Genomic DNA, 25,075 nt, shown 5'->3' on the forward strand with positions numbered 1-25,075 from the left:
TTCTGGGGTGCTGGTAGAGGGGTTAGCTCATCGGCCGCTTGACATCTGAGTCCCCTGGTGTCCCCTGGCCCACCCAGGGCTCCGCCTGCTCTTGTTTTCCAGAGCCGCTCTCTGGAAGGCCAGGGTACCACCACACAGAAGCACATGATGACAGAGCTCAACCCGCACAGAGCTATAGTTTATTCAGTAGTATGGGGAAATGAAAAACAAACAAACAAACACAAAACCCTACTGTATTTACAGTAACAATTAAACTGTACAATCTGATGGTTAGTATCAAGTTAGCATCCAGCATCTTTGTATTTTTTAAGTCAAGTCATCAGTAGTTAAAAACCAGTTACATTTTTAACCCTTTGCAGGAATTGCTGAGGGGAGAGGTCAGGGGGAGAATCCACGGCATAAAAGCCAAACACCAGGCTTACGAATGAGAAACAGGAACATTTTCCCCCCACCCGTAGCCTCTTTTTCTAGCCACCTGCTCCAGAGGAAAGTCAGTGACAAGTCAGGAATACATGCTTAGCATAAACGGTAACTCAAATGAATTGCAGTTGGCAAAACTGAGGAGGCCCTGGGAGAGGAGGCAGGAGATGACAGCCTGGAGCGAGGGGAAGGGCCTCAGGCCCCCACGCCAGGATTGCTGGGTACACACCCACCCCGTCACGGCCACATCGGACCCCCTGGGACCGGACACGACCCCATCCCGACACAAAAAGCAAATAAATAAAATATATATTAACTCTCTCTTCGCAGGGAGCTGGGGTGGGCGTGGGAGAGGGGCAGAAAGAGGAACAGGACCTGGTCCTTTGAAGAAGAGAGCCAATTCCAAGAAGGGGTTAAAAACAGAACATGTCTCAGGCCACAGCAGGTCAGACAAAGTGGGGTTCGTCTGATCTGGGGGGTGGGTGGGTGAGTGGACACCAGAACCCAGGCTTGAGACCTGTGCTTGAGACTTCTGGTGGCGACCGAGCCAGCCCTGCATTTACTCCTCCTCCCCCGTCCCACCCACACCGCAGCAAAGAAGCGCAACTTAACACATGACTGGCCTTCCCCACGCGGGTCAGGCAGGGAAATGAAGCACTTTTGGGTCAGCGAACTGAGCAGACACCTGGGCTGCAGCGCGCGGCCAGAGTCCAGGGAAAGGAGAGGGGCTGGGGTGGCCCGGCCGCCGCCCAGGGGCACGGGTTCCCCTCAAAATGTGTTCATGCAGCATTTGGGGGTCCGGGGGCGCGGAGTCCTTCTGCCCCCTTGCCGGACAGGGCTCTTTCAGTTCCTGGGCGGGGCGGCACAGGCGGGGTGAGGAGTGCCCTCCACCTTGACGCCCTCGCCATACTGAGGCCTGCCGGGGTGCAGCCTGCAGGGCTCGATGCCCTTGGGCGTGTGTGGCTTTGTCCTTTCCTTTTGGTGATGGCAAATGAGGGGCGGGCCCCCCAAAAGTCCCTCTCCTCCCAGAGGCACAGCAGATGGGAAACTGAGGAGAGGCTGGGAAGTATCCTGGGAGGTCCTATCCTCTTTGGGAAGGGAAAGGGGAGTCAGTTTCCAGCATATAAAAAAAATTAATCCCTGAAGTCATGAAGAGTGGAGATCCTTTTTTAAATTCTTTTTTCCTCTTTTCTGAAAAACTTTGTCTTGGAGATGTTGGCCCCAGGGGTCCAAAGTGCAGTGAAGGGGATGGTGGGGGAGGGAGTTGGCACTAGATGGCCTTGGGTGGGGTGGGCGCCCCTCCCGGCAAGGCCCAGGCTCCTCAGATGGACGTTTCGTCGCTGCTGCGGGCAGGCGGTGGGGAGCGAGAGCAGGATAGAGCACAAGACAGGAGTGGGGGCATGAGTGCAGCTGGGGAAGGTAGGGGAGCCGCAGGGTGTAGGAACCACCGGCCCAGGGTTAATGCAGGAAGTTAAAGAAGAGAAATCTGGAGAGGCAGGAAAGGAAAGTGACAGAGAAGGCAGACAGGGGGTTAGTCGGAGCAGAGAAGACAGGGAGAAGCTTCCACCAGGAGAAGGAAACAGAAAAGCAACCCCAGCTCCCCGCCCTCCCTCACTTTGCCCGATGCGGGCTGAGCTGACCCCACGGGGCACCGCGGTCTGTGGGCACGTCACAGTAAGGGAGCTGGGCCACACTGGCCCACGCGTCCCCCGACCGCCTGCCAGAGCAGCCGGGGGAGGCCTGACAGCAGCCGTGAGCCCAGCCAGGGCCTCTAAGGGGCTGCGCCCGGTCCCGCCCAGCCAGCCCCACTCACTCGGAGCCCGACGAGTCCTCGTCCACTGTGCCCGCCTTGATACTCATGGCGATGGGCATGACCCCGTTCAGCTGCTCCTGGAGACTCTGCCGGGGTGGAGGGCGGGGAGGGGGCCCGCCCCGGCTGCCCTCGCTGGCCGAGGAGGCCCGAGAAGACCCTGTGCCCTGCTCCAGGGGCAGCCGCAGGAGGCTGCTCTTCTCACTGATGGTGGGCAGACACTTCTTCTTGAGGATGCCTGTGGGGCGGGGCAGGCGCCATGAGGAGCAGGCGGTAGACTCATGGGACTGCCCTAGAGGGACCTATCAGCCACAGGGCAAATGTGAGGTGTGAGGGTGCCTAATGGGGGAGCATGGCAGCTGGGCACGGCCCGCTCACCTTTGTGAGGTTGGGCAGAAGGGCCTGGAAGGGGGCCCAGGGACCCCTCCCGAGGCAGGGCATCTCCATTCTCCCATGGACGCTCCTCAGAGGCCCCATTGCCACTACTCTCCTTTGCTGTGGTCCCAAAGTCTCCTGGCCAGGGAGCCTTCCCCGGCCCTGGGCCCCCATCTGGTGGAGAAAGGAAGTTGATAAGGCCCAGAGAAGACAGACAGCTAGGAAGTCACTACCCTAGGAATTCCAGGCCCTTTGCTCTCCCATTGCCCTCCCCCACAAAAGGCCAAAGCCCTGGCGCCGGCCCACCCTTGGGGGTACTGTGCAAGGGCAGTCTCTCAGCGCCAGGCCCCAGCAGGCTGTCCCAGCCTGGCTCTCCAGGGAAGGCGGCCTCCTCCTCCTCCTCCTCTTCTTCCTCCTCACTGTCTGATGAGTGAGTAGAGGCATAAGAGCCACTCTGGTCATCTTCCAGGGACAGGTCACTGTCAGAGTCTGTGTCAGGATCTGGGAGGTAGGGGAGAAATCATGGCTGGCCCTCCACAAAAGCCAGACAGCTGCCCCCCACTGGCCATCAGGGGCTTCCATCCTCACCATGCTGTTGGTCTTGACCTTCTAGGAATAGGCTACCTGGGTCCCCAAGACCAGGGGGCCCTTGGCCAGGGTTCAGTGTGGACTCTTCCCTGAGAAGACAAGGCCATGTTAGAGGGGTCAGCCCAGCCCCTTGCCTGGTGTCCCGTTCTTTTCTCTCTCTCTGGTTTCCCAGTTCCTGTCCCATGCCCCTCCTACTTCTTTTTTTTTCTTTTTAAGTTTATTTATTTTGAGAAAGAGAGAGTGCATGCACACGTTGGAGAGGGGGAGAGGGGGGGGGACCCAAGCAGGTTCCACGCTGTCAGCAGGAAGCCCAATGCAGGAGTCAAACACACAAACCACAAGATCATGACCTGAGCCGAAGTTGGACACTCAACTGACTGAGCCACACAGGCGGCCCCCCTTCTGCTTCTAATTTAAGCTGCCACCGGTCAGCCAGCCACCAGGTGCGCTATTCAACTCCCAGCAGGTGGCTGGCCTCGTTTCCAGCAGGCACAGCACTCTTCTCCCCTTGTGGATGCCCCCATCACCAGGGCTCACCTCAGCAAGAAGGGGATGTAGCTGGGCTGACTCTTGCCGGAGCGGCTGGCACTGTGTAGAGAGCCTGCTGAGTCTCCGTAGGGCTGGTACAGCCGCCCATCTGCATAAGGGCTGGGGCAGTTGTAAGACTAGGCAGGGAACAGAGAGGTCAGTAGGTGTGGGGAGCAGGCAGGGGTGGCCCCAGGATGCGAAGTGGAAGGGACGAGGGAGCCTGCCCTAAGATCTACCTCCTACATGCCCAGGTCTGAAAGAGAGAGGCCCCACCTTTCTGCTCCCCGCCCCCCGCCCCCAGCTCCCACATCAGGGCCCAGTAGTAGCTGTAGCTCTGCCAGCCCTGTGCACCCCAAGTACCCTGGACTCAACTATATAAGGGCATCCTGGTAAAAAATGGCACAAGGAATTATCTCCTGAGAATGTGCTGGAGACAGAAAATCTACCAAGATTCGCGAGGGATTCTCAGACGTTGGGCATTCGTGACCAGGTCACGTCTTGGTCACTTCCTCACCTCACTCTTCCTAGCTCTATCCCCAACTCTTCTGAGACAAAGTCTTCCTCCCCACCACCGTCTCCCCCTCTTCCCAGGCCACACATACCATTTCACCACCCCTTCCTCCTTCCAGGAAAGGATGTAAGGATGAAGAAAAAGTGGGGCAGAAAGCACAGAGAACAAGCTCCTTGGGCCTTCTGCCTCTTCCTCTCTGCCCCAGACCCCTCCACCTCCCTCCTCCCTGACTCCCTCACCGAGGTCAGGGTGGACTTGGTGGTCAGCGCAGGGTCGGGGCTCGGCTTGCGGCTGCAGGCAAACTTGAGTGCTTTCCGGACCTCCTTGCTGAGCACCACGTAGGAGAGGAAGATGAAGGGGCCCTGGCAGACGAGAGGCAGCAGTTAAGTGCGGAGGCAGGTACCTCATGGCCAAGCCTCACACCCCCATCTCCATGGGGCTGGGCCAGGTACCTGGATGCAATTGCAGGCAGCAAAGAGGTAGTGGAAGAGGAGGGTGTCACTGTTGACAGAGAGCAACGCCAGCAGCCACGTGGCGCTCAGCAGCAGGAGGACGGCGAAGGAGGGCCGCAGGCCTGAGCTGGAGGCGGGGAGGCTGTGAGCCAGGCCAGGAGGCCCCCCGCACCGATGCCTGCCCCCGGCCCCAGCACCCACTCCCCATACTCACACGGGGCCTTTCTTCTCAAAGCCCTGCCGCTGGGCAGCACAGGAGGCACGGGCCGCCAGGGTGTACAGGAAGACGCTCATCTAGCGGGGAGAGCGATCGTCAGGGGACAGATGGCTTCTACCCAACCCCACAGGGGCCCAGCCCCTTCCCCACTCCTAAACGGGGGACACGCTCAGCCTGCTCACCCCCAGCCCACTTTCTAGCACCTACCGAGACAGCGAAGGCCACGGGGCCAGCAAAACTCCAGATGAGCGTATCATAGATGGAGAGCCAGCAGAAGTCAGGGTTCCCATAGCCCTCAGGGTCCAGGCCCACGGCTAGACCTGGGGGCATGGCGACAACAGCAGGGGAAGGGGTGGTAGGGTCTTAGGAATCAGTCAGGTGTCAAGCAGGCTCACAGGGCCAGGTGCACAGGACGAAGGGTTCCACCCACCATGTGTCCAGGTCGACCTGTCCAGGATGGGGGACCCAACCCCCTGGTGGGGCGTCTCAGGGGGCCAAGAGAGAAGCCTACGGAGAACTCGGCCTGGGTCACAGGGGTGTGGGGCCTCTGGGCCTGGTATGTGGGTCAGGAGAATTTGGCATGAAGGTGGACACAGGGCCTAGGGGTGCAGAACATCAGGCCCAGGAAGGCGGTGGGAGGTACCTGTGATGAAGGCTGGCACGCCCCAGCCCAGCATATAGTAGAAGCGCATGGGGCCAGCGTTGACGTCGCGCACTTCGGTGAGTGCCCGGTACAGGTGCAAGGCCTCCAGCAGGGCCCAGGAGAAGGTGCAGAGGTACAGGAAGTGCAGCAGGATGGCAATGACTGTGCAAGCAAACTGGGGGCCCGGCCATGCCCGGTCAGTGACCAGGGCACGCCCAGAGTGTGCATTCCATCTGGTCAGGCAGAGGGGGAGGGCCTAGGTGTTGGGTGGTGCTTCAGGAAGTGTGGGCCAGAGGAAGGTACTCCTATGGTGCGGGGGGTGGGGTGGGGGGGCTGGAGAAGAGGAAACCATGGGCTGGGTGCTGGGCTAGGCTCTATCAGAGGTCCTGCTGCAGAAGCAGGGATGGGGCAGGGAGCTGGGGAGGACTCGGAGGACTAGAAGTTGTGGACGGTCTCCAGGTAAGGAGAGATATCTTACAGGGAGATCAGCCTGGTTGATTCCTAGGAGGAAGACCAGCTGGGCCAGGCCCAGAGCAGCAGTCAGGTTGCGCCGGATGCCATGCTGGTTGGAGCGCAGGGCACGCAGGACAGTGAGGAAGAGGAAGGCAAGCAGCAGGGCAGCCAAGGTGATCCCCAGGGCCACGTATGTCAGTGTCTTCAGCGGCAGGATCTCCCCATTCTGCAGAGCGGGGAGCAGGAGGCCAGGAGAATTAGGAAGGGCAGGGCCTGAGAATCCAGCCCGGTGCCCTGGGCTCCCGCCCATAGCTTCACGGCTCCCCCAGGGTGTCCAACCTCCCGCCGGGACACGTCCATGAGCACGGCGAAGCTCGTCATGTGGTTGCACTGGCAGCTGACGTGGCTCTCGTTGCGGAAGACGACCTCGCAGCCCCGTGCCGACCAGCCACCTGTGCCACTGACCCTGCGTGAGGGAGGCAGAGGCGGGAGACAGGACGGTAAGGCACCCCGGGGCTCTCTGCCCAAAGCCTTGGGGGTAGGGCAGTTTAGGCTCACAGGATCGAATGGTTCCAGAAGACGCAGATGGGCTTGGTGCGCTCCTCTGTCTCCAGCAGCCGGAACTGCACCGTGACTGGCTTGTCCAGGGCTCGGGGCAAAAGTTCCTCATCGTCATGGACGCTGATGCTCACCACAGGCGTGTTGATGACAGGGCGTTTGGGGACTCTGATGAGGAACAGGCAGGTACAGAGTCACTCTGGCAGTCTCGCGGCTGAGGAACACCCGTCGTCGGTCGGACCTGCCCCGACCCTGGGCTTCTCTCGGTGCCTCAGCACTCACACGCCCCACCTGCGTCCCGTACACCCCTCGTATCCTCAGCTGCTCACCTCAGGCTGCGCTTGTCTGGGTCGTAGTTGTGGGGCAGCAGGCCAGCCAGGGTGCGGTAGATGATGACGCTGGCCACAGCCTCACCCTGGTTCAGTTCTGGGTGCCGCCGCTGACGCCGGGCCAGCTCCTCTGGCTCCTGGGTCTCTCCAGGGCCCGCGGGCCTGACCATGGTGGGTGTTTCTGGGGCCGGAACACTGTCCGCTCAGCTGGGGCCTGCACAGATGCCCCAGCCTGGCCCCTGACCCACCCTCCGGCTCCGCCACTGACCTCTGAAGACAGAATCAGGCAGAATGACCGTCGTCTCGAGGTCGGGGGGGCGCTCCCCCCGCAGTGCCTCATAGCGGGGCAGCTTGGCCCCAGCAAAGTTCCCCTTGTCCAGGCGAACGACAGAGATGACTAGAGACAGGGGTCACAGGTCAGACCCTGGGTCAGGCCCCTGGCACAGGGGCTCTCTCCACAACCCCCTCCCTGACCAGGCCTCACCGATGTTGGGCGTGACGATGGTGAAGGGGCTCAGGTAGGTATGCCGCATGTTCTGAGCCAGGGCGCTGGCGTAGGCCTCGTAGTGCTGGAGGAGCCAGGCCGTGCCACCCTCCGTCTGCTGGATCAGCTCCCAGTGCCGCTTGTTGGCCGCGTCCAGGAGGGCGCTGCCCACCCGCAGCAGATTCTGAGTGGGGGGGGGGGGGGCATGGTCACAGTGGGCTGCAGCCCCACACCTTCTCATCGCCGCCATCGGGCCCCACCTGTGCCTCGACCAGCCCTGGCTACCCACCCCAACCATGCTGCTCCTTCAAACCTTCCCTGCTCATTCTGGAACTAGAGCTTCCCAGGCCCTGTGCCTGGACCCACACATGTGGCTAGATGCTGACTCCTCCCCAGCCGGGCAAGGTGGGCAGGGCCTCTGCTCCGAGGAAGCTGGCCGCACCAGGCCCCAATACAAACATTAGTTCCTATCCGCACCTTACTAGGAAAAGAGCCGGAAGGAGATGCTCTAAATTCCATGGCTCAAGGGATCTCCCGGAGGCCTCACGCCGACTACGAGGTCCCCAAAGGCAGAGATGAGAAGTATTCCCCACTCAGCCCTCAGCTTGCCTCAGAAACAGGCTCACTCACCATGACCCCCACCTAACCAGCCAGCCCTGCCTCATCCAAGCCCCACCTCGGTGAAGTGCACATCCTGCGTGGCGGACAGCCCAAAGCCTCGCTGGGCGCTCTCATGGGCCAGCAGCCGTGTGGCCAGCTGGTAGGCCACCTTCACATCACTGCCAAAGTAGCCGGCTGTATGCTGTGTGGCATTGCGCAGAAGCAGAGCCAGCCGCTGGGAGCGCCCCGAGTCCAGACCTGATTCATTCCGCTGCAGACGCTCGGCCTAGGGCGGAGCCGGACAGGGAGGGATGGAGGAAGGTCAGCAGAGGAGGAGAGCAGTAAGGTCCCCAGAGGGCGGGACTGGAACTCTGGAGTAAAAGGGCCTCAGGAAAGGGGAGAAATGGCCACTCCAGGTGGGAGGCCCGGAGGCAGGGGGCTGGAATTCCAAAAGCCCCTTTCTCAAAGCTAGCAGCAGTGAGCGGGGAGAGGAGGTTCACTTACAAAGCCCTTCAGCTCTGAGAAGGTGACTGACGTGCAGTTGAAAAGGTTTGGGGGGAGCCACCCCCTGTGTTCATCACAGTGGCGCACGGCAGTCCCTGGGGGAAGGAAGCCCAGATGGCAGGTCTCAGGACAGAGACAGGAGGCTTCCGGAACCTGCCAGAGATCCTAGGCGCCAGTACCTCATGGGCCAGAGACAGAAGACAAGCAAACAAGGGCGCTGCCCTCTTGTAGCCCAGATGAGAAGAGGAAGAACCCCTGCGAGATGGGCCCAAACAAGGATGCAGGAGCCTGGGGCACACGCTCTCCTCAACCTCCAGACCTACATCGTGTCCCCTGGCACCTTGTGCTCTGGGCCACTCTCTGCTTATGAACCCTGTTCATCATCTCAGTCCAAGGACCAGGACTGGGGCTGCGTCCCCTGGAATAGCACCTGACAGCCCCTACTCCCAGAATGCCTTTCTAGTGGCGTAATTCCCGCCCCAGGCAGTGAGTTGAGGATGGGAAGGAACCCTGTGTGATTCATCTCTGAATCTCCAGTACCCCGCCCTGTGGCTGCACACTGCAGGTGTTTCAGCATTTTCGTTAAGAATTCAAGATGGAGGTGCCCTTCGTCCCGGCAACCCTGGGAGCAGAGGGACAGTGTGGGACATGGATTCTCCAGGACCTGGAGACCAGAGAGAGGTCCCGGGATCTGCAGCCAGTCCCAGTGATGAGAGGCCAAGCCCAGCACCTACCAAAGGAGCCTTTGGGGCAGGGAGCAGCAGCAGGCAGCCCGAAGCGGGTACGGGGCCACCAGATCCCAGCCTCGATGGCCCGTGGACAGCTGTCATAATTCACTGCAGGGAAACACACAGAGTCACCCGGGAGTAGCTGTCCCCCTGCAGCTCTACTCAGGCCCCTAGCCCGCCCTCAGCCTGCAACCAGCCCCTGCTCCTGGCCTCCCTGGGACACCGGGACCTGGCACACAGCAGGAGAGCCATCGACCCAGCATGGGAGCCCCACCTTCACAGCCATTGGTGGTGACCTCAGCAAAAGGGTTGTCACAGCGGTCACATTGGCGCCCAATGACGCCTGGCTTGCATGGACACTGGCCGTCCTCAGGGTCACAGACGCGGGACAAAGAGCCCGTGGGGTAGCAGTCACAGAGGAGGCAGGTGGGGCTGCCAGGGGGCCGGTAGTGGTTCTCCTGAGAGAGGGACAGAGGATGCGGGTCACTGGCTCAGGCTCTCCTGGATGCTCATGGATCCTTTCGGCTGTGGCCCCTCTGGAGGGAGGCTTGCTGACTTCAGGTCCCCCCAAGAGTGGTACTGAAAACATTTAACTGGTAATGATTTGCGGTTTAGCCCGTCAGTGAGACGCCAGCCAGTCAGAGCGGGTTGCAAACAACCAGCGAGGCCGGCCTAGAGCTCACTGGTGAGGTATCTGTCCTGGGTCCCGCACGCCCCATGCACATCAGAGCACAGGGCCACTCATCCACCCCGTCAGAGCAAGGGCACGGAGCCCTGAGCTCTCTGCAGGAAGGCTTTCTCCACTGCCTCCCTGAAGGGCCCAGGCGGCCACGTGGAGGCCAGGTTGGGGTTGTCACCTTGCAGTGGCACTCGCCGCTTGTCTTGTTGCAGTCCGGGTCAAAGCCTTTGCTGACGTCACAGTTGCACGGGCCGCACGTGGGGTGTCCCCACCAGCCTCGGGGGCAAGGCTGGTCAATCCTGCAGAGAGGAGCCCAGGCGGACATGAGCTCCCTCTGCCAGCCCGACTGCTGTAGCCTTGTGTGGCCCTTCTGACTGTGGCTGTGGCTCAGCCAGGTTCGTGGTGCTCTGAGGGACACCCCCAGAGACAGGCAGCAGTCATGCCCTGGTCCACTTACCTGGTCTCACAATATGGCCCAAGGTAATTCTGGGGACACTCGCAGGTGTAGCCGTGGGGGGCATTGGGCTTTCGGATACACACGGACTGGTGCTCACATGGGTTCAGGTCACACACGTTAGTACAGTTGTCACCATAATAACCTGGGACCATAAGGATGAGAGAGACTCAATGCCCATCCTCCCCTGGCACTTTCTTCAAACCTGCCTTCATCTACCTCCTTCCACTCTGAGAATCCTACCAGCTGGCTATAGCTTTGCAGTGCAGGAGACAAGGCTCAGAGAGGTCATATGACCAGCCTCAGGTCACACAGCAGAGCTGAAATGAGACCCCGGGGAACCAACCAACCCACCCCATTTCCGTGGGTCCCTGGCCTACCTGGATCACAGCTACAGGAATAGCTGTCCCAGTCATCGCTGCAGTAGCTGTTGGCAGGACACGGATTTGAGTCACAGGGGTCCGGCAGGCTACAGCCTGGCTCCACATTGATGCTTTCCCCGCGGCCAGGATCCAGGCTGCTAACCCCCTCGGGCGCCTCGCTTACCCTCACACCCTGGGAGGGACAGAAGCAGTATTGGCGCTCAGTGGAGCGGGCCTCCAGTTGGTGAGGATGGGAGTGCAGGGGAGGAGGCTCACCTGCAAACAGCCCCGGAAGCCACGGGCCACCCCACTAGCTGGCCCAGGCACTCCCCCAACTGTGATGTTGCTCAGGTGCAGCCCATGCAGCCGGGGGCCTAGGTTGCCCTCTGCCCGCTGCTGCCCATAGTCGAAGGACAGGATGGCATGGCCAGGGCCCCCACTGGCTCCCAGTGCTAGCTGTGCATGGTGCCAGTCGCCGTCATTGGCCCGGCCTGGCTCCAGTTGGAGAGACGAGGCCTGGAGCCCTGTGCCCTCCACACTCAGCACCACGTGGCCTTCCCTCAGCTGGCAGCAGGAGAAAAGAAAAGAGGGTCAGCAGATTGCCTTAATCATCTCTTTTTCTAGCCCACTGTCGTCCTTCCTGGACCACCAAACCCATCCTACTGCCCAGCTGAGGCCGGAAAGGAAAAGGTGTTATTTCCCTCGAGGCCAATAGGTGGCAGCAGTGATCCAACAAACAGCTCTAGCAGCCTCTTCCTCGGGGAGAAGAAAAGACCCCGCCCAGCCGTCTCTGACCAGCCCCCTGGAGGCTACAGCAGCCCTGGTCACTGCCCCTCCCTGCATCACCTGCAGGGTGATAGTGCTGCGCCCCCTGGTGACAGCCTGCAGCAGGACACCGTTGGCCTGGCGTGTGCGGAACATGAGGCTGAGGTGCCAGGGCTGGGAGATGGGCAGCGAGAGGCCGTGCCAGGCCACCAGGCTGCTGCCCAGGAAGCGCTGCGGGTTGGCCATTTCTGAGGAGGCAGATAAAGGCAGATTCTGAGGGGTGGAGCAGCCAGGTGCCCGGGGAGGTATGATGCTCAGAGATGGTGGCTCCGCGGGAGGCAGGGCACTGCCTCTCCTAGTGCCCACTCCCCTTGCTGGCCCCACCCTCCAGAGCATTTACCTGTCCTGCGCCCGCCCCACACTGTGCCCAGGCCTGCCTCTGACTGGGCCCTTTGTCTCCAGTGCTACCCTCTCGGGGCTCTGCCCAGACACGCTTTCCCACCTACAGTCCCGCCTGGCTGGGCCCTGCCCAGCGCCTGCCCCGACCCTGCCAGCGTCCCCAGCAGTGCTGACGGCTCTCGGGCCCCGGCCTCTGCTGGCTGCCCCTCCTACCCTGGGCACAGCTCTTGCCCCCGAAGCCCAGAGGGCACTCGCAGCTGAAGGCATCCCACTGGTTCACACAGGTGCCCCCATTGTTGCAAGTATTGCTGTCACACACGTTCTTCTTGGCAGGGCAGCCTAGACGGGAGAGAAAGGAGCTCGGGTCGGGGCTCCAGACACAAAACCTGGAGCTGGAGGGGACTGTGAAACCCCCAACATGTCCCCACACCGGGCACAGCCCTCCTTTCTGCACTGGGCTCCTGGCCTTGCCCCTGCCCCGGGTCCCCGTACCAGGCACGGTGCCGTTGTTGGCGATGAAGTCGGCCATGTCTACATGCCGGCTGTCCACCTGCAGGTTCCTCATGCAGCCCACAAAGTGCCGCGTGCGGACAGGGAAGCTCTCGGGCAGGTCAGGTACCCCACCCAGCAGCAGGGGCCCCGTCAGATCCAGAGACCTGGCGGAGCAGAAACGATGGCAACATGAGGCAGAATGGGGGAGCTTCTGGCCCTTCCTTCTCCCCTCTCCCTGCCGCCAGGCCAGAGCGGGGAAGGGCCCAGCCAGGAGCCCAAGGGGCCCTGGAGAAAGCGAGGCACCCCAACCTGGAGGCACTCTCGTCTCATACCCACCTGTCCCCAGACCACTCCAGGAGACCCTGCTCTAACCGCCTAATCTTGCTCCCACCCCCCACCATCCCCGACCCAAACGTCTTCAGAAGCCTGAGGAGGGGCTGAGGGAAGCAAGGTGAGGGAAGGCCCCCATCTGGATTGGTTTCCATTTCAGGGTCCCCCCCTAAGGCCCACCCTCTCAACCTTCCCTCCCTGCCCCGGCCCCACACCGCACCCTATTCCTCAGCCCTCTCCCCTGCTCACTTTTTGCTGCCACCCTGGGTACCCTGGGCAGCGCAGGAGTAATTGCCCAGGACAGCTCCAAAACGCAGGGCCACCCCCGTGTCACAGCCATCCACGGTCACCACAGCCACCTTCTGTTCAGATGGGCCCTGCGGGAGCCCTGTCTGACCTAACAGTGGCTGCAGACAGGGAAGGGCAGAGAAGAGAAACAGTGAACAAGAAACCCGCTAGGTTCACAGGCCAGGTACAAAGACCCCAGCACATGCAGACACCGCTTTGTACACACATACATACATGTGTGCTCGTGTGACATATGTGCTTAACTGCCTTCCTTGGTGTCCACTGGAGTTTGTGCCTGTCCAACGGGACAGGGGACATCTAGCACTGCCAGCTAGAAGGGAGATACCCCAGCAAAGTGGCAAGTTCCCACCCGTTTCCCGCCTTTCCATCAGAAGTGCCCTCCATGACCAGACCCCTGGACGAAGCAGCACCTAGGTCTGAGCACCCAAGCCAAGGACAGAACCATCCAGCTCCTTGACCCCCCTCCCACACCCACCTTATTGTAGTACTTCAGCTGTACTGTGTGCCACTGGCCGTCACTGACCCCTCCGGGCACGAATGGAGACACAGTGGTGGTCGACTCCCCTGTGGGGGAGGACGCAGTGAGCTGGGACATGAGATGAGGGTTGGGAATGGGGAGGGTGCGCTCACGGGTGGGACTGGGCCCAGGTTTGGCTGGGAGGGTGTGGGACTTGGGGTCTGGGGCCGAGACACATAGGGCCTTTGGGAGATGGGCAAGGACGTGGGGCGACCGGGATCACCTGCAGAGAAGGTGAGCTGGACCTGCTCCTGGATCACCTCGAGGGCCACAAAGTCATGCTTCTCGTTAAAGCGTCCGTTGTATAACAGCAGCCCATCACGCTCCTTGGTGGCAAACCTGAGCAGGAGTTGGGGATGGCGGCGCAGAACGGGGCGCCCGCCTAACCCCAGCCACCCCAGCCACCCGACTAGCCCCTCCCTGATCCTACTCAGGCCACCCCCAGAGGGCTGACGCTTGGCTAAGGTTATGGGCTGTGGAGCTCAAACATGGAAGATGAGCCCAAGCCAGAAGTAGAACCAGAACCCTGACCTCCTGGCTCCCCACCCTCAAAAGTGGGGTAGGAAGAGTGAGAAGTGGACCCTGGCGGGTGAGGAACATCTGCTGGCAAAGCGCACAGGCAACTCTTAAGTGCAGACCTGGCTCCGCCAACAGCCTGCTCCAAGCACCCTCGCTGCCTGACCTCTCACCTTTCGTGCAGAACGGGAGACACCCCAGGCTCCCACCATGCTCACCCCCTACCCAGGGCCCGGGCACTCACGACAGGGCCAGGGTGAAGTGAAAGCGCTGGCGCAGGCCACGGAAGGTGATGAAGGAGCGGGCCGGGAAGCTGCGCGTGGTCACCTGGCAGTAGGGCTTCTCGAAGTCCCCAGATGGGCAGTCGCACTTGAAGCCACCCACCAGCAGGTTCACGCAGGTGCCCCCGTTCTTGCAGACCCCTGGGGTGCAACGGCCTGAGCGGGCACTCACCTCACAGTGCTCACCTGGGCAAGGGGAAAGACAGGGCGGATACCACGTGCCTGCAGAGGTCGGAGGGTACTGGGACGCCTCCTTGCCCGGTGACACCTCCCATAACACCCACATTCTCCCAGGCAGCTGCACCTCCTTTCATGTGCCCCCCTCCTCTGAAGTCTAGGAAACCGGGCTGCGGTGTTTGGCCCACTGCGCCATTCTCACTGCCAGCCCATTATACGGCTCCCCTGCGAGTTCCTTGAAGCTCCCAGGCCCCTCTGTACTCCTGTTTGGGGCTCAAGTGCACAGGCCTGCCGGGGCCTCTGGTCATAAGGCCCAGGTCCTAGTTAGCCTTTAGTGTCCTGGCTTCTGAGCAAGCTTGGGGGTGTTCTGTTCCCACAGGGGTGAATGTGCATGGAGGCAAGAGCCTGCAGGGCACCAGCAGGGCTGGTGCCAACCCCCCTTCCTCCCACCCTCCCACCGGGGCTTTTGTCCCTGTCAGGCGCCAAGATCAGTTTCCCTCTCTGGGGAAGAGACCAGGCTTCCACTTCGGTTGTCAGAGTTATGGGTAGGGGGTGAGGGGTAGGGGAAGCCAGAGACGCCCAGCAATGGGGCAGAGACCTCTCGTCCTGAGTCCTGGGGTCCAGACAGAGGCCCTCCGTGCACTTGGGAGATGCTGACAGATTGGGGACCTGAGCCCTGGGAGCAGACCAGGATTTCGGCGGAGGGACTGAAAATTCCAACAACATCAGATGGGAAATCCACCCCTTTCTCTCCCTCCCCATTCCCAGATTCTAGAGATAGGTTCTCAGCTCCTGTGCCTAGTGACTGGCTCTTGTTTCCATGGAAACTGTTGTTCGCCTACTCTAAGCCCCCCTCCCCATCCTCCTGGACAAAGGCTCCCCTCCCCTCCCCCAAGCCCTCCCCTCCCTTCCACCCCCACCCACAGCAGACTGAGAGGAGTCAAGTCTGGCAAGTTCTGGGCAGGAGGATGCAGCAGGGTAGGCGGTGGGGTCTGCCCGCCAATGCTGGCAGTGCCAGTGGGCATGGCTGTGGAGGAGAGAGGGTGGGCCTACCCTCTCTGGGAAGGAAGGGCCCAGGGAGGAGAGGAGAAGGGGGTGTCCTGAGGAGAAACAGGAGCCTGCAAGGCGGGGTAAGGAGCACAAAGCAGAGCCTCCCAGGAAGAGGCTGGGGAGGAAGGGGGGGGGGTTGTGTGAAGACCTAGGTCGCAGGCCAGTTGGGAGGCCTGAGCCTTTTTCCAGCACCTGGGCAGGGGTGGAGCTATTCTGCTCAGGGTCACAAAGGTGCACTGACCTTCTGAAACAACCCTACCCCACACCCAAACCCCTCCGGGTTTTTCTAGGCCTTCTTCTCAACGCCTGAGAAGAAAAGTACGGGCTACAGCCCAAAAAGGTAACTCCCTCAGTGGTGGGGGAGACCAGACTCCAGGCCCAGCCTCAGGTCTCGCCAAGCGGTGAGGTGAGACTCAGAACAAGTCACCTCATCCCAGGGGTCTCTTAAAGCACAGCCAACGCCTTCCAAGGGCTCGCTCTTTACACGTATTAAGTTAATTAAATTAATCCTTACAAGCATGCTCTGAAGGAAAACAATCCATTATCTCCATTTAAAAGTACTGAGACACAGAGAGGTTAAGGAACTTGCCCAAGATCACACAAGACTAGTGATAAAGCTGTAATATAAACCCGAGCCGCCTGCCTCTAGAGCAGGGGCTGATCTCACTTACACTGCCTGGGATGGGGGTGGGGAGTGCTGGGAGAGGGTGGGCTCCCCCCCTCCCCCCTCCTGCCTCCCCAGGAGGTTGTTGTGGAGGAGCGAGTGGGGTTTGTGGGTGGCCAGTGTAACCTGCGGCCCCGGTCCTTCGCCAGATCGGTGCTTGCACCTACGCGTTAGCCCCCAGATCACCCCCACCCACACCCCAGCTCACCGGTGTAGCCGTCGCGACAGAGGCAGGTGTAGCCGCCCTCTCGGCTGCGGCAGCGCCCATGGGGGCCGCAGGGCCGCGAGTAGCAGAGGTCCACCTCGGTCTCGCAGTAGTCGCCCGTGAAGCCGGGTGGGCAGCGGCAGCGCAGCCCCCCGACCGGGTGGATGGGCCGGAAGAGCACCGAGGAGGAGGCGATGAAGGGCGCGGAGGAGTCGAAGCGCAGCACCGACACGCAGCGCATGTAGTTCTCGCAGGGCTCGCGCAGGCAGATGTTGTCGTCGAAGGGGAGCACGCGCTGCGCCGAGATGGCCGTGAGCAGACTGCGGTTCAGGTACAGACGCTCCTGCAGGTCCTCGGAGGGCAGGAAGGGCGGCCCGCCCCCGGGCCCCGGCGGCTGGCCCACCGACAGGCTCACATTGAGGATGTGGCCGCCAGGGGCGTCGGTGTCGCGCTGCACATTGAAGACCACCACGTGGTCTGGGGGTGTGGCCAGCGTGGCCGCCACCGCCTGGATGAAGAGACCCAGCAGCGGGGACAGGAAGCGCTCTGGCGACATGTCCTCCAGGCGCAGCGTGATGCTGTGCGTGAGCATTTCGTCCGTGATGATGGTGACACGCAGTGCGCACTGGGCAGTAACACTGTGCACGCCGTCTGTAGATAAGTGACATGGGTCAGGACCTGGCGCAGGGCTGGGGAGGGCAGGGGTGCCGAGCCATAGACCCAGCCGCGGGCAGGAGCACCCCAAGAAGGGAGTGGGGGCTAACATCCAGCCCACACACTCCTGAATTGCCCAGTTGCCACAGTGGGCTCCCTTTTCTGATTGGCAAAAAGTGCCCAAGAAACTACATGTAGGGAAGTCACACCTTGCGGGATCAGCCCCCACCGACATTTAAGGTGATTCCACTTTCAGAAGTTCTCTTTGCGTACTTTCCAAAACCCTCCGTTGTGAAGAGCCGCACATCTTTTAATGTTTGTGCACCTTTCCCTGCCCAAGCCACGAGTTTTGCTCTTATACCAAATTTGGGGTTTCCCTGCACAAGAACCCAATTTTGCCTGTTTCTTACCTTTCCACAGGGCCCAGAGCACCACAAGATACCCACAAAAATGATCATCCTGCCCCCTCGGCCTCTATACCTCGACACTACCAAAACCCTGACCCTGGCTGTGCTCCCTCCTCCCCCACTGAGGCAGAGTGGGGGGTGAACTGGGTCAGTGGGCCACCCAGTCCCCCTCCCACTGAGCCCCATGGCTGCTTGGGCGCAGGCCTGCTATCCCCATAGCAACGCCCCACACAAAGCATTCTTCCCGCCCAACTCTCTGGGCTGCTGAAGATAGCCTGGGGGGGCCTCACCCCAGGAAATCCAGCTGGGCCACCTTTCCTGGGGCTGCACCACCCATTGCCCTGATGCTGTGAGTGATTGGGGGTGGGCAGAGATGGAAGGGCCTGGGCAGCTCTCCAACCTGAAACCCCAGGAGAGCCCCACTAGGCTGATCTCTCCTCTGGCCTTGGGCCTCTAGCTATTCATCGCCCACTTGGCTCATCGCGTTGCACCCAAATGCCTGTCACACCTGCAGGCCACACACTCACTTATAAACAGCTCGGTGGTAACACACTCTAGTGTCTCACTCCACCCACACTCCAAGCCCAGAAATACCATGCACACCTGAATGCACATATACGTGGCACTGGATTTTATTTAGCTCAAAAATGAAAGCTGGAGGCCAGGGGGGAAGAGGAAATGGCTTAGCAGGGTTCTAAAGGATATTCATTTTTTTTATTTAGAACGTCCTACACATAGTAGGTGTTCGGCCAATGCTAAGATGTTGATGTCTCCATAGTGAGGAAAAGATCTTTCAAACACAGCAGGAGGGGCCCTGAGTTCATATTTAAAAGGAACCCCTAGCAGGAACGGGGCAGGAGCCGGTGTTTCTGGGGTGGGGTGGGATTAGGGGAGGGACCCGGGAACAGATTCTGCTTCTCTGCCATACCTGTTTGAGGTGGCTAACTACACAGGGCAGCTCAGTTTAGCCGGGGAAGGCTGAAGGCAGACAGCCATCTCAGCCATGCCCTTGGCCCGCCCACCTGCCCTCCAGCCTCACCGCCTGCGAGTGCCAAAGCCTGCCTGCTCTCACCAGCAAGCTTGCCTACCATTCCCCACTTCTGCTCCTCCCACTCTTGTCTACAGCTACCGAACACGCTTTGCCTTTCCACCTGGCCTACCCACAGTCCTCCTACTTTTCTAACCTGCCCAAGCTCACTAACTCCAGGAAGCCTGCCCAGATTTATGACCTCAGGCTCTACTTTCCTCCCTCTTTCAGACCACCCTGTACTGAGGTGTGGAGCTGGCACAGGGCTCTCAGGCACTTGGTGCCTCTGTCCAGTGATTCCTTGTTGGGATAGTCCCTCCAGGCAGAAAGCGGCTGAAGCATCCACACAGATCCCCTGACTGATTAGGGAACGGAGTAGGCAGTCAAAACCAGTGAGCAAGAGAAACCTCACCACCACTCAGCCCCGGGAACAAGCACTCCTCCCTGTGTCTCCCCACTGCTGTCCCAGGCCCCGCCCATGCCCCTCACCCAGTGTGTCTCTGTTGCTTCCCATCTGGTCCACCATCTGTGGCCACCTGCCCCCTCCTCTGTGGTCCCTCATCCCCGGCAGTCAACCTACTGCTGAATCCTTCCTCTTTGTTCCTCTCCCTTGCCTTGACCTAGGTCACCCCTCAGGTGTCAAGGCAGGATGGGAACAGGGCTCCCAGATCCCAGACTGTGGCAGAATCAGACTCCATTCCTCTCTTCCCTGGCAGATGTGCCAGTGGGAGCTGTAGGCCCGGAGGGGGTGGGGGTGGCGGCTGCCGCTCTGCGAGCTGACCAGACCATGCACAGGAGCCCATGTGTCCCAGCAGGAGACCTGGGGCTTCAGAAGGGCCATCCAGCCCGAGCTGAGGCAGCTTCAGCCACATGGGACAAGAGACAGGGAAGTCAGAGGGGCATGAACATGGAGACCAAACAGGGGAAAACAAAGATCCGGGGAAAGAGCCAGCAGTGGAGAAAGTGGGAAAGGAGGAGAGAGCCACACAGGAGATTGGGAGACGGCAATGAAGCGGGGCAGAGCTGGAGGGCCCCCATGGGCAGGGCAGGGGCGGGAAAGAAAGAGAGACAAAGAACAAGAGAAGGAAAACAAAGGGGCAGTGGGAGTCAATTCCCCCTCACCCCAGCCTCCCTGAACTTTGGGGTTGCCGTGGTGACTGCCTCCAAGGGTCAGGGCTTAGGGGACAGGGTGGGGCCAGGGCTGGAGGGCCAGCCTGAGGCCTTCCCTTCTGTTCTCAGAGAGCTGTGGTCAGGGGCTCTGCCCAGGTAGGAGCCTGAAGGCCAGGTGGGGCCTCCTCAGTGTCCTGCCGCACTCACCTGGGACAGGCTGTGGAGAGGACAGGAAGCAGAGGCCCTTCTTCTCCGTCCCTCCCCACAGCTTGCTTCTCCCGGCAGAGAAGGGTACAGGATACAGGGGCTCCAGCCCTTCACTTCCTCCTCCTGAAGGGAAGCTTTAGCTTCGAGAGGCACAGAGCCTTGTCCACGACCTCTAAAATCTCACATGCCCTGGCTCCTGTGGCCACCTGAAGGAGCAGGGTAGGGGAGGCATCTGTCCAGGAAGGCTCCAGAGTGGGGAGGGGGCTGACCACACTCTGCATCTCGCGGACCTCTCATTCCCGTCTAGGCCCAGACTCCCTGGGGTAGCCAGACTCTCTTCTTCTCCCTGCTGTGTCTGGAGTGGGGTATCCTGGCCCATCCATCCCTAGGGTGGGTGCCTCTAACAAGGGACCCTCATGGGGGTGCCAGTTGTTCCCAGGCTTGGGGAAGGGGCTCGGTAACCTGGGGCTGGGCCCCTCCTTGCGACTGCCAATCACTCCCATAGCCGACAGAAAAGACAGAATGGCGCCCCCCTCAACTCGCCTCCCCCAACCCTCTGTCCAGGGAGTCTGCAGGCTGAGCGCTTGGCCAAGCAGCAGGAATGCCGAGCCTGGGTCCTGGCCAGGCTCCCACGCCCCAGGACTCCGTTCTCTCCCCACCGGAGCAGGGGGCTCTGCCCTCAAAGGCCACCAGTCCCCTGGCTCAACCTGGCCCCCATACCCCATTCCCTGAGGCCGGGCTGCTCACAGCTAGCACAGAAGACCTAGCATCCTAAGAAGAGCCCACGGGGTGGTGAGGGGGCCCAGGAGGCCTCAGCCGGGCCCTGGCTTCACAGCAGCCCCTCCCCCAAGCTGGACCCCGAACCATGGCCTCTGACAGCGGGGGTCTGTTTGGACAGAGACAATGAGCTCTGGCTTCACTTCCTGCGGGAGCTCTGAAGGGGTAGCCAGGCCAGGCTCTTTCTGCCTGGAGGGAAAAGAATGCACTAGACAAAGTCCCCCTCAGCCAGTCTGGGGCTCAGCCGGGAGCCAGAAGGGGCCAGAAGAGGCCCGACAGCAGGGTCCTGACCCCGCGGCGGCAACCCTGTGCCCCACAGCCCTCTGCTCTGTCAGAAGGCTGTTATGAGATCACAGGAGTACCCTGCCGGGCGTGCAGGGGTGCTGAGGGGACCAGCTCACCTCCTCGCCTCACACACAACACAGTCCTCTCTACCCCTCCCCCAGCTCTCCTGGCCCCCCAGTCTTCCACGCGCCTTTTTTTTTTTTTTTTTTACAATTCTTGGCAGCCATAGCCAGGGCAGCCTCACCACACTTCCCGTGCCACGTCACAGGGTGGTAGGCAGAGGGCAGCCAACCGAAGCAGCCCAGCCCAGCCTGGGGCGGCAGGCGGGGCCTGCACCAGCTGCCAGGATTCCTAGGACTCCTTCCCAAGCTGCTTCCCACCCCTCAACCTCTGTGCCAGGTGCTGGGAGAGAGGTGGGTCCAAGGCTCCTCCCTGGATGGCCGCCCAGGCCCTCCTCCAGGGGCCACCCCCACCTGACGCCACCTGGGCCCTTCCTTACCTGACACTAGCACGCTCATGATGGCCTCCAGAGGCCGGTTGTTGTCCAAGGCCCGACTCAGCCTCAGTTCGCCCGTGGAGGCATTGAGCAGGACCAGGCTGAGTTCATTCCCCCGCTCAAAGCTGTAAGTCAGGCTGTCCGAGATGTCGGGGTCGTGGGCAGGCACACGGCCGATGGCGCCCCCAGGGAAACTGCTTGAGCGGTTGGTGACATAGTTGTTGAAAAGGATCTCAAAGTTGCCCAGCACTGGTGGGTTGTCGTTGCGGTCAAGCAGGCGGACGTGGACCGTAGCCCGGCTCACCAGGGGAGCCGACGTGGCCTGGATGACCAGGATGTATTCAGGCCGATCCTCGTAGTCCAAGTCCACCAGAGCGGTCAACTCCCCAGAGAAGATGTCCAGTTGGAAGACCTCAGGGATGTTGCCCTCCACTATCTGGTACATGATCTGGGCATTGGTGCCTTCGTCAGGGTCCGTGGCTGTGACCCGGGCCACGGCCAACCCGATGGGGCTGTTCTCTTCCACAAACACGTCAAACTCGTCCTGCTCAAAGACGGGCGGATTGTCGTTCACATCCAACACAGTGACCGTCACTTCCATGGGCGTGCGGGCCGGAGGCATCCCCTTGTCTACGGCGTATGCCCGCAAAACGTACTGGGCCACGTTCTCACGATCCAGCCTCCGAAGCGTTCTCACGATGCCTGATGTGGACTCCACAATAAAGTCACCGTCTCCATCATCACCCCCTTGGAAGGTGTAGAAGACCCTGCCATTAAGGCCAGAGTCCCGGTCGGTGGCCGAGATTTGCAGCACACTGGTGAAGGGGGGCACATCCTCATAGACACTGCCCTGGTAGGAGTCACGCAGGAACTGAGGGGCGTTGTCATTCACATCGTTCACCAGTATCTCCAGGTAAGTTGTGTCCGACTTCTGGGGAATGCCGTTGTCCCGGGCAGTGATGGCCAGGGTATAGGACACTTGGTCCTCGTAGTCGAGCTCAGCCTGGGTGGTGACAGCCCCTGTGTCTGCATCAATGCGGAACTGAGGGATGCTGTCCTCCATGAAGTAGGTGATGCGGGCGTTCTCACCTGTGTCCTCGTCCGTGGCGCTGATCAGCACCACCGTGGTGCCTGTAGGCCGGTCCTCATTAACATTCACCGTATAGTGGGAGCTCTGAAAGACGGGCCGGTGGGTGTTGGCATCGGTGACGTTCACTACCACTTGTGCTGTGTCCTGCCGCGTGCCGTCGGAGGCAGTAACAGCCAGCACATACTGCCGCTCAAGTTTGTAGTCCAACGGCAGGGCGAGCGACACCAGCCCACCACCGCTCTGGCTGGTGATAGAAAAGCGGTTGCGGGTGTTGCCACTGGTGATCTGGTAGGTGATGACGCTGTGGGCATCGCGGTCTACCGCCGACACTGTCACCACACTGGTGCCCACAGCTGCATCCTCGTTGAGTCTCACCGTGTACTCTGGCTGAGTAAAGGTGGGGTTGTTGTCATTCACATCCAGGATGGTCACGCTGACACTAGCTGAGGCAGTGAGCACTGGGGTCCCGTGGTCTCGGGCTTCTACCCCAAAGCTATAGAAATCAACCTCTTCCCGGTCCAGCTCGGCTGCCACAGAGATCCAGCCTGTGCCATTGTTGATGGCAAAGGGGAAGTCATGCCCCACTCCAGCAAGGCGGTATTCCAGGCGGGCGTTGTCACCAGCATCGGCGTCAATGGCCTGGACATGAAGAACCAGGTAGCCTAAGGGGACACTCTCCAGCACAGTTGCCTGGAAGGGAGTGCTGACAAAGATGGGGGCATTGTCATTAATATCCAGGACTTGCACTGTCACCAGGCCAGAGACGTTGGAGAGCGGGGGGCGGCCACCATCCTGTGCTCTAACCCGTAAGGTATACTCCTTGGTCGTCTCATAGTCAAGAGGGCTCACCACATCCAGAGCTCCAGTCTGGGCATCCAGGTAGAACTGCCCCCGAGCGTTGCCACTCATGATGCTATAATGCACCAAGGCGTTGCTGCCCTTGTCTCGATCCGAGGCTGTGACTCGGAGCACCGGGGCTCCCGGGGTCACATCCTCACGCACCTGGACCACGTAGCGCTTCTCACTGAACTGAGGGGCGTTGTCATTGTCATCCTCCACAGATAGGAACACAGCGGCTGTGGCACTCCGTGGACCAGGGTCCCGCCCCTGGTCACTTGCCTCCACTGTCAACTGGTAGGATTCTACTTCTTCCCTATCCACAGGACCACGAGTTCGGATCACCCCAGAGCGAGGGTCAATCTCAAAGACTTCAGAGGGGCTGCCGCCAGGGCCCTCCAGTAGGCGGTACAGAATATTGGCATTGGGAGGGGCATCACCATCTGTGGCTCTGACAGTGAGCACCTCATAGCCAACCTCCAGGTTTTCCCTAAGGCTCTCCTTGTACTCCTGCTGCTCAAAAACAGGGTCATGATCATTGGTGTCAGTCACCAAGATGGTAAGTGTGGCCAGGGCACTGCGTCGGGGCATGCCATGATCCTGTGCCGTGACCCTGAAGACATGGGTGCTCTTGGTCTCACGATCTAGCTCCTCAGCTGTAGTTACAGCGCCCGTGATTGGGTCCAGAGAGAAGAAATGTTTGGAGCGGCTATCGAAGAGGGCGTCCATGGTGTACTCAAGCCGGCCCGCCTCACCCTCATCTGGGTCAATGGCCCGCAGGGATGCCACAGGGGTACCCGCTGGCTGGTTCTCGGGCACTGTGGCCTGGTAGCTGGGGGGCTGGAACTGGGGGGCTGTATTCACATTCCTTTTCCGGCGCCCGCCCATGGACTCTTCTGCTGACCTCTCCCCTGCCCTGAGCCCCGGGGTCTGCACCAGCTTGCAGGACTGGCATCTCAGCCGTGGGGCCTTTAAGCAAGGGTGTTCCTGGGGCAGGGTGAGCTTGCCCTGGGGGGAAAGGTGGCCTCCAATGCCCAGGAGGCGACAGCTCCATGGGCAGCCTTCAGGGGCTGGCGGCAGGGGGATGTGGGCTCCGGATTCTGGACACCAGACCCTCAGACCGTCGTGGTGGGGCACCAGGTGGCCAGTCAGCTCCGTCCCTGCATCCTTGCAGCGGCTGGTGTAGAGCCAGAGGTTGGAGGCTGAGGCTGGACAGAGCCAGCCCACGGGGGCGCAGGCCCCTGAGGAGCCACGTCCCCCGGCCCCCAGGGAACGACAGGGCCCCACTTGGTCTCCCAGCAGTGGCGGCAGTAGCAGCAGCAGCAGCAACAGCAGCAGCAGCGGCAGCGGCGGCGGCAGCAGTAGCGTTGGAAGGGGGACGCGGGCTGCCCGGCTCTGCATCTCTCCCTGCTCCCGGCCGGCCGGGTCAACGGCGGCGGCGGCTCCTCCTCCGGCTCCAGCCGGCCCCGCCGCGCCTCATGCCCAGGCCGGGGCGACAGTCCCCGGGGGCCACTCGTGCGCCCCTCGGGCCTGCGCCTTGCTGCCTCGGCGGGGCCCGGCGCTGAGCCCTCCGACGCACCCGGGCTCGCACCGCTCCCGGATCCCGGCCCGCGCCCGGGTCACCCCGACCCCGCGCCGGCTAGCGCCGCGCCTCCACTTGCGCGCCCGGCTCTCGCCACCTGCGCCCGCGGGCCCGCGCGCCCCTGGCCCTGCCGACTCCCCGAGCCTCGAGGTGCCCCCGTCGCCCCCGCGGGATCGCCCACCTGAGCCCGCGGAGCTACGCAC

The 25,075-nt window shown here is 61.2% G+C and overlaps 1 protein-coding gene across 1 annotated transcript; it reads right to left on the reverse strand.

The window, feature by feature from the left end:
* Positions 1 to 160: 160 nt before the first annotated feature.
* CELSR2 (cadherin EGF LAG seven-pass G-type receptor 2) lies at positions 161 to 24,733 on the reverse strand. The gene is made up of 34 exons (XM_039251115.1): positions 21,367 to 24,733; positions 16,404 to 17,051; positions 14,268 to 14,490; positions 13,731 to 13,846; positions 13,466 to 13,554; positions 12,931 to 13,088; positions 12,352 to 12,515; positions 12,073 to 12,198; positions 11,542 to 11,708; positions 10,972 to 11,259; positions 10,714 to 10,888; positions 10,337 to 10,478; positions 10,058 to 10,178; positions 9,475 to 9,658; positions 9,207 to 9,308; positions 8,473 to 8,567; positions 8,045 to 8,254; positions 7,369 to 7,552; positions 7,153 to 7,281; positions 6,885 to 7,065; positions 6,556 to 6,723; positions 6,337 to 6,463; positions 6,023 to 6,223; positions 5,545 to 5,719; positions 5,109 to 5,221; positions 4,899 to 4,978; positions 4,685 to 4,811; positions 4,472 to 4,594; positions 3,731 to 3,858; positions 3,194 to 3,282; positions 2,912 to 3,106; positions 2,609 to 2,779; positions 2,234 to 2,468; positions 161 to 1,906 (listed from the first exon to the last, which is right to left on the reverse strand). Exons 1-34 carry the CDS (start codon positions 24,689 to 24,691, stop codon positions 1,879 to 1,881), a joined length of 8,787 nt encoding a protein of 2,928 aa, XP_039107046.1. The 5' UTR covers positions 24,692 to 24,733; the 3' UTR covers positions 161 to 1,878.
* Positions 24,734 to 25,075: the final 342 nt, after the last annotated feature.

This window comes from Hyaena hyaena, unplaced genomic scaffold (genome assembly GCF_003009895.1).
Source record: "Hyaena hyaena isolate Hyena2069 unplaced genomic scaffold, ASM300989v1 scaffold_390, whole genome shotgun sequence".
Taxonomy (NCBI): Eukaryota; Metazoa; Chordata; class Mammalia; order Carnivora; family Hyaenidae; genus Hyaena; species Hyaena hyaena.